The 8,864-nt window shown below is 37.7% G+C and overlaps 1 protein-coding gene across 1 annotated transcript; it reads right to left on the bottom strand.

The window, feature by feature from the left end:
• Positions 1-2,191: 2,191 nt before the first annotated feature.
• LOC117621048 (antifreeze protein Maxi-like) lies at positions 2,192-8,180 on the bottom strand. Its single transcript, XM_034351306.1, has 2 exons — positions 7,810-8,180; positions 2,192-2,459 (listed from the first exon to the last, which is right to left on the bottom strand). Exons 1-2 carry the CDS (start codon positions 8,178-8,180, stop codon positions 2,192-2,194), a joined length of 639 nt encoding a protein of 212 aa, XP_034207197.1.
• Between the last annotated feature and the right edge of the window lie 684 nt (positions 8,181-8,864).

Here is an 8,864-nt window from a genome sequence, read left to right as displayed (position 1 = left end):
TAACCCAATTGGGGAAACGACATTTGTTAACTTGTTCCTCGGTCATTTCGGATACGCATCTAAAGCATACAAGAGCTTGCTCCCTACCTCCTACCTCCACCTATAGAGGTTTTATTACTCGAAGATGAAAAATTTTATACACCAACTAACATAAAAGATGAATAAATAAGGGTAAAAGAGAGAAGGGAAAAGTAAAAAATGAATGGTATGAGGCAGGTTTGGAAGATACTCGGGGGTCATTTACCTGAGTTGGTGGGAAAAATCCTTGAGATTGTCTGATTCGTGTATAATTGTTGCGTTTATCTTGGCATCCTCTGTTGCGACGGATGCGTCCTATGTTTTATTGCAAGAGCACAGAGGCAAAAGATTTTTTTAAGTTCATGTTTGGAAGTTCATATTTGGAAATATTGAAGTTCATTGTTTGGTTTTGAGAAAACGATCTGAATTAACCTTATTAGGGAAATTACCCGAATTAACCCTATTGGGGAAATTACCTGAATTAACCCGATTGGGAAAACGACCTAAATTAACCCAATTGGGAAAACGACATTTGTTAACTTGTTCCTTAGTTATTTCGGATACACATCTAAAGCGTACAAGAGCTTGCTCCCTACCTCCTACCTCCACCTATAAAGGTTTTATTACTCGAAGATGAAAATTTTTTTACACCAACCAACATAAAAGATGAATAAAGAAGGGTAAAAGAGAGGAGGGAAAAAGAAAAAATGAATGGTTTGAGACAGGTTTGGAATATACTCGGGGGTGATTTACCTGAGTTGGTGGGAAAAATCCCTGAGATTGTCCGATTCGTGTATAATTGTTGCGTTTAGCTTGGTGTCTTCTATTGTGACGGATGCGTCCTATGTTTTATTGCAAGTGCACAGAGGCAAAAAGATTTTTTTAAGTTCATGTTTGGAAGTTCATATTTGGAAATATTGAAGTTCATGGTTTGGTTTAGGGAAAACGATCATAATTAACCCTATTGGGGAAATTACCCGAATAAAACCTATTGGAGAAATTACCCGAATTAACCCGATTGTGAAAAGGACCAAAATTAACCCAATTGGAGAAACGACCTTCTTTAACTTGTTCCTTTGTTATATTGGGTGCACAAATGCTTGATTCCTATCTCCTACCTCTACCTATAGAGGTTTTATCACACGAATATGAAAAATTTTATATACCAACCAACAGGAAAGATGAATAAGGAATGATAAAAGAGAGGAGTAAAAGAAATGATAAAATCAACTACCAGTCTATAACTAACTCCAATGCTGATCCAATGCATGCATGCCATATTTTTCACAATATCCAACATGAAGTTAATGGAGCCATAAACATATATAGTCATCAATTAAACGTGAAATGCACATTGTATTTAATTGACTGATCACCTACAGTTTCATTTAGGGCAATTGTTCATAAAGAAATTATAAGCAAAAAAAGAAACAATTTGCAAAAAGAAGAACTCAGAGTACACTAGAAGAAAAATCCAAATAGGTAACTGTTGCAACTTTATTCAATGAAAATTTGTAAATTCTTGACCAAGGCAAACTGGATGTAATCACAAAATGCGTTAAGATTACCTGGTGCAAAATTTATAAGGTAAAGTTTAAAACTTGTAAGTTGTAATGTCTCAAAATTAACACAGAATTCACTTGAAAAACCCTATGAAATACCATAATTTCTTTTTCTTTTTTAATTCTTTTTGGTGAGACTTTTTATCACAAATGGTTTCTGAGGTTTGCCATATTATAACCTTTGGTCTTTTATGTTTTTTTTTTTGGTTGACATTATCGCTCCTAAAATGTTACAATGTTGTTTTGAGTAGTTTTGTTAACACCCGATTTGGAATGAATATCATTTATGAGGTGATTGAATTCTTGATTGTCAATAAAAAGTTCTCTTTCTTTGCATAACTAAGTTGATGAATTTAGTCCAAAATAGGCAACATAACAGGTAATGTGATCCAAAGTCATAGCTGGGGGTCAAAGTTGGACCAACTTGATTCAACACTCTAGCCCAAAAATTATAAACCTCTTTATTCGACTTTAATAAAACTTATATATTCTAGCAAATATGTTGGAATTAAGTGACATACTTATTCTTTTATTCAGCCGCATAAAATATATATATATATATATATATGATGAAGAGGAAAACCTAATAAAGATAGATGCAAAAGCTCTAACTAAGCCGGGGCTACTTGGCCTGCCACCGCCGCCACTCCCTCTGTCGCCGTCGACGCCGCCGCTCCCTCTGTAGCAGCTGCCGCCGCTCCCTCTGTAGCAGCCGCCGCCACCACTCCCTCTATTCCTCTTGCTATCACTGACGCTGTCACTATCGCTGCCACAGCCGTTCCTGCTCCTAGGAGGCCGAGCAGTCCTGGAGCAGCAGGGGCTGCTTGGCCTGCTGTCGCAGCCGCAGCTGCCGCTCTCTTCTCCCTTGTGTTCAGGACTCTGGCCATGATAAAACATGAGCCAGCCGTCACAGTCAAAGACAAGCAGGATACCGCAGCAGCCCCCAAAACAGAAAAAACGGTCGTGGCCTTTTAGTCATCAACGAATTGCACGGCATGATGCAGTTTCTCAAACATCTCAGGAGTTAAAGAGTGGTTCAATCTCTCAATGCCCTCTGGTATTTCATGGCTCAGGGTTTTCCAAATTCTCTTTATCTCTCTCTCTCTCTCTCTTCTTTCCTTGGGTTATATCTTTTGGCTTATATCTTGTTAATTTCTGGATTGATAGGGAGCAGGGAGCCTGCTGGAGCCGAAATAACCAGAGTAACAGAAGAAGCAGAGCACATGATGATTACCGGAAATGGTATGAATTGGTAATTTGCTTTTGAAAAAAAAATATATATATTAGAATTACTAAAAATAGTATAGTAAGATATAAATTCCAGATAAAGTAAAATTAAATGAATTTGGCTTATAGACTTCCGAAGCTTGATGGTGGAGGGGCTAGAATAGGAATTGGAAACCCTTCATGGAGACGCTCTTTGCCTCGTATATGCTTGTGGCAACTCTTTTTTCATTCTTATTTGGCTACCATCTTGGGTTCGTCCCTAATGCTGAAACTCAATTTCCTTTTATGTTTTTCTTGTTTATATGTTTTTCTAACTTATATCCAGCATACTCTTTGTTGTTTTTGTCAATGCAGAGTGGTTAATGAGACACTAGATAGCATTTCAATGGTCCTTGGTTTCAGTGAGAATCCCTTGGCTAAGGGTAATTAGTGATATTGGCTCTTCCCTTAGCTAAATGGATTTCATAATTTGATCTCATGTCTTCTATGGAATTGTGGTGAAAGGAAATAGAACAAAGACTAGCCCACCACCGGTATGTATTCATTCAATTTCATACTCGGTTGAAGAATTGTGTTCAATTTCATATTCGGTTGAAGAATGGACTTTAGAGAATTTTAGGGTTTTTTTTCCATTGAATTTCTTGCCAAGAAGGATCATCAAGCTTCACAACAAAAACCTAGCCCACCACAGGTATGTATTTCTTCAATTTCATAATCGGTTGAAGAATTGTGTTCAATTTCAGATTCGGTTGAAGAATGGGCTTTTGAGAATTTTGGGGTTTTTTTCCCCAGAGAATTTCTAACCAAGATGGATCAACAAGCTTCACAACAAAAGCTGGGCCACCACAGGTGTGCATCCCTTCAATTTCATACTCGGTTGAAGAATTATGTTCAATTTCGTATTCGGTTGAACAATGGGCTTTAGAGAATTTTGGTGTTTTTTCTCCCGGGAATTTCTCGCCAAGAAAGATTATCAAGCTTCACAAAAAAAGTTGGCTCATCACAGGTATGTATTCATTCAATTTCATACTCGGTTGAAGAATTGTGTTCAATTTCATATTCGGTTAAAGAATGAGCTTTTGAGAATTTTGAGGTTTTTTTTTTCTAAAACATTTCTAGCCAAGAAGGATCATCAAGTTTCACAAGAAAAGCTGGCCCATTATAGGTATGTATCCTTTCAATTTCATACTCGGTTGAAGAATTATGCTCAATATCATATTTGGTTAAAGAATGGGCTTTATAGAATTTTGCGGTTTTTTTTCCAGGCAATTTCATGCCAAGATGGATCATCAAGCTTTACAAAAAAAGCTAGCCCACCACAAGTATGTATTCCTTCACTTTCATACTCGGTTGAAGAATTGTGTTCAATTTCATATTCAGTTGAAAAATGGACTTTAGAGAATTTTGGGGTTTTTTTTTCCAGAGAATTTCTTGCCAAGAAGGATCATCAAGCTTCACAAGAAAAAAAACTAGCCCACCACAGGTATGTATTCCTTCAATTTCATAATCAGTGGAAGAATTGTGTTCACTTTCATATTCGATTGAAGCATGGGCTCTTAAGAATTTTGGGTTTTTTTTTCCCCAAAGAATTTCTAACCAAGAAGGATCATCAAGTTTCACAAGAAAAGCTGGCCCACTGCAGGTATGTATCCCTTCAATTTCGTACTCGGTTGAAGAATTGTGTTCAATTTCGTATTCTGTTGAAGAATGGGCTTTAGAGAATTTTGAGGTTTTTTTTCTACAGAATTTCTCAATTGGCCCATTACAGGTACGTATTCCTTCAATTTTATACTCGGTTGAAGAATTGTGTTCAATTTCGTATTCGGTTGAAGAATGTGCTTTAGAGAATTTTGAGGTTGTTTTTTCCAGAAATTTCGAGCCAAGAAGGATCATCAAGCTTCACAAAAAAAGCTAGCCCACTACAGGTATGTATTTCTTCAATTTCATACTCAGTTGAAGAATTGTGTTCAATTTCATATTCGGTTGAAGAATGGGCTTTTGTGAATTTTGGGTTTTTTTTCCTCCGAAGAATATCTGATCAAGAAGGATCATCAAGCTTCAAAAGAAAAGCTGGCCCACCGCAGATGTATCCCTTCAATTTCATGCTCGGTTAAAGAATTGTGTTCAATTTCGTATTCTGTTGAAGAATGAGCTTTAGGGAATTTTGGGGTTTTTTTCCCAAAGAATTTCTCGCTAAGAAGGATTATCAAGCTTCCCAAAAAAAGTTGGTCCATCACAGGTATATATTCATTCAATTTCATACTCGGTTAAAAAATTGTGTTCGTAGGCTTTTGAGAATTTTGGGTTTTTTTCCCCCCAAAGAATTTCTAACCAAGATGGATCATCAAGCTTCACAAGAAAAGCTAGCCCACCGCAGGTATGTATCTCTTCAATTTCTTACTCGGTTGAAGAATTGTGTTCAATTTCGTATTCTGTTGAATAATGGGCTTTAGAGAATTTTGGTGTTTTTTTTCCAAAGAATTTCTCACCAAGAAGGATCATCGAGCTTCACAAGAAAAGCTGGCCCACCACAGGTATGTATCCTTTCAATTTCATACTCGGTTGAAGAATTGTACTCAATTTCATATTCGGTTGAAGAATGGGCTTTAGAGAATTTTGGTGTTTTTTTTCCAAAGAATTTCTCACCAAGAAGGATCATCGAGCTTCACAAGAAAAGCTGGCCCACCACAGGTATGTATCCTTTCAATTTCATACTCGGTTGAAGAATTGTACTCAATTTCATATTCGGTTGAAGAATGGGCTTTAGAGAATTTTGGTGTTTTTTTTCCAAAGAATTTCTCACCAAGAAGGATCATCGAGCTTCACAAGAAAAGCTGGCCCACCACAGGTATGTATCCTTTCAATTTCATACTCGGTTGAAGAATTGTACTCAATTTCATATTCGGTTGAAGAATGGGCTTTAGAGAATTTTGGTGTTTTTTTTCCAAAGAATTTCTCACCAAGAAGGATCATCGAGCTTCACAAGAAAAGCTGGCCCACCACAGGTATGTATCCTTTCAATTTCATACTCGGTTGAAGAATTGTACTCAATTTCATATTCGGTTGAAGAATGGGCTTTAGAGAATTTTGGTGTTTTTTTTCCAAAGAATTTCTCACCAAGAAGGATCATCGAGCTTCACAAGAGAAAGCTGGCCCACCACAGGTATGTATCATTTCAATTTCATACTCGGTTGAAGAATTGTACTCAATTTCATATTCGGTTGAAGAATGGGCTTTAAAGAATTTCGGGGTTGTTTTTTTTCTAGGGAATTTCTAGCCAGGATGGATCATCAAGCTTCACAAAAAAGCTGGCCCACCACAAGTATGTATTCATTTAATTTCATACTCGGTTGAAGAATTGTGTTCAATTTCAAATTCGGTTGAAGAATGGACTTTAGAGAATTTTGACGTGTTTTTATCTAGGGAATTTCTTGTCAAGAAGGATTATCAAGTTTCATAAAAAAAGTTGGTCAATCACAGGTATGTATTCCTTTAATTTCATACTCGGTTGAATAGTTTTGTTCAATTTCATATTTGGTCGAAGAATGAGCTTTAGAGAATTTTGGAGTTTTTCTTTTTCAGAGAATTTCTAGCGAAGAAAGATCATCAAGCTTCAGGAAAAAAAGCTGGCCCACCATAGCCTTCAATTTCATATTCAGTTGAAGATTGAGCTTTAGAGAATTTTTGGGGTTTTTTTTTCTTCAGAGAATTTCTAGCCCATAAGGATTATCAAGTTTCACAAAAAAAATAGCCCACGACAGGTATGCATTTCTTTGGTTTTTCATTTTGATTTCTGGTCTCAAATTGTAATTAGATGTTTGATTCTTTGTCTTTTGAGAATTGGTTGAGATTTTTAGGGTTATGGGCTTTAGATAATTTTGGGGGTTTTTTTTTCCAGAAAATTTCTAGCCAAGAAGGATCATCAAGCTTCACAAAAAAAGCTGGCTCACCACAAGTATGCATTTCTTGGGCTTTTCAATTTGATTTCTAGTCTCGAATTGTTATTAGATATTTGGTTCTTTGTCTTTCGAGAATTGGCTAGGATTTTAGGTTATGGGTTTTTTGTTATGAAAATAACTCTCCATGAAAGCCCAAGGCAGAAAAGCTTAATGGCCGAAAGACGAACCCACTATAAGCATACACCGCCCAAAGTTGTCCTCAATAGCAAAATTGACAAATATTTTCGCATAAGACAGAAAGCTCATCAAAATACGGTCAAATAGGTGTTTTTCCTTCTTTAGTCGTAGTGAAACGAACGCAAAGTAAACCTCATTTTCCCTTCCCAGAAACCCAACAACTCAATAAAACCTATCAAAGCATACTTTGGGATTTTTTGGTTCTTGTATTTTGAGAAGATTCGGTTTAGGGTTATGGAGTTAAGTTGATTTCAGGTTCTGAATTTGTTAATTAGATGTTTGGTTCGTTGGGACTTCTTGTATTTAGATTTAGGGTTCTTGAATTATTGATTTGATTTTTGGGTTTTTGTGTATAGACAATTTATGGCAAACACACAACCAATAGCCAATCTAAATCAGGGGAGAACAAGGTTTTTTTTTGCAGCCTTCAACTCCAAGGAGCGAAATTGATCTTGACTTTGATAATTCTTTCTCCAATTTGAATAAACAAGTATGCAGGGACGGACCCAGGAATATGAACTCGTAGGTCATAGTGTAAAAGTTCAATTGTTTTTTGTTTTTTTGTTTTTTTTAAAGATTAAAGCTTGGTGGGGAAAGGGTTAAAGGTTCGTGGGTGGGTGGAGATTGGGGATTTAGGTTTAGGAAATGAGGGTTTTGGAGTTTTGAGAAGGGTTTATTATGTTTGGTCGAAGAGAAGGGTTTGTTTCAATTACAATCTATTGAAGACAATAATAAAATAAAGCTTCATTTCATTTCATTGAAGTTGAAGAACAGAAACGCAAATCCACCAGAAACTAGATATATAGTTGGGTGTCTACTAGATGGATGCATAAGCTATCGACAAAAAAAAAAAAAAAGATAGATGCAGAAGCTCTAAGTAAGCCGGGGCTACTTGGCCTGCCACCGCCTCCGCTCCCTCTGTCGCCGCCGTCGCCGCCGCTCCCTCTCTTCCTCTTGCTATCACTGCCGCTGTCACTATCGCTGCCACAGCCATTCCTGCTCCCAGGAGCCCGAGCAGTCCTGGAGCAGCAGGGGTTGCTTGGCCTGCTGTAGCTGCCGCAGCCGCAGCCGCCGCTCTCTTCTCCCTTGCGTTCTGGGCTCTGGCTATGATAAAACATGAGCCTGCCGTCACAGTCAAAGACAAGCAGGATACCGCAGCAGCCCCCAAAACAGAAAAAATGGTCGTGGTCTTCCAATCATCAACGAATTGCACGGCATGATGCAGCTTCTCAAACATTTCAGGAGTTAAAGAGTGGTTCAATCTCTCTATGCCCTCTGGTATTCCATGGCTCAAGGTTTTCCAGATTCTCTTCATCTCTCTCTCTCTCTCTGTGTTCTTTCCATTGGTTATATCTTTTGGCTTATATCTTGTTAATTTCTGGATTGATAGGGAGCAGGGAGCCTGCTGGAGCCGAAATAACCAGAGTAACAGAAAAAGCAGAGCGCATGACGATTACCGGAAATGGTATGAATTGGTAATTTGCTTTTGAACAGATAGCAACTAAGCTCTGAACTCCTTAAGAGCTATAGGTGCTTCTGTTGCAATAAGCAGTCTTGATCATGTCAAATTCCTGTAGTAAACCATTTAAAGCTGCAATGATAATGTCCTCATCTGAGAGCTTAAATCCTGCTGCTGCCAATTGATCTCGTATGTGCTATAGACGAAGCAAGAATTTTTCGACAGAATCACCACCCTTGTGGACAGTGTGCAGCTCAGTTTTGAGTTGATTTACACGAGCTCTTGAAACAGAGGCATATCTATCTGTGTGGCTTAGCAACGCATCCCTGGCCGATTTGCAACCAATGACATACTCTATGGCCTCATCAGACAATGTTGCAATAAGTAGACTTAGCAAGGATTTATCGACTTGAATCCAGTGACGATAGTTCTCAGTGAGCTCAGTTGTAACTCCTTCTAACT

Source organism: Prunus dulcis, chromosome 3 (genome assembly GCF_902201215.1).
Source record: "Prunus dulcis chromosome 3, ALMONDv2, whole genome shotgun sequence".
NCBI classification, from domain to species: Eukaryota; Viridiplantae; Streptophyta; class Magnoliopsida; order Rosales; family Rosaceae; genus Prunus; species Prunus dulcis.
This window is presented reverse-complemented; position numbering and strand designations above follow the sequence as displayed.

Coding starts and splice junctions, on each gene's coding strand:
- LOC117621048 (XM_034351306.1), bottom strand. CDS start 8,180: ATGTTTGAGAAGCTGCATCATGCCGTGCAATTCGTTGATGATTGGAAG. Junction 2,460..7,809: donor CCGGCTTACTTAGAGCTTCT/GCATCTATCTTT, acceptor TATCATGGCCAG/AGTCCTGAACACAAGGGAGA.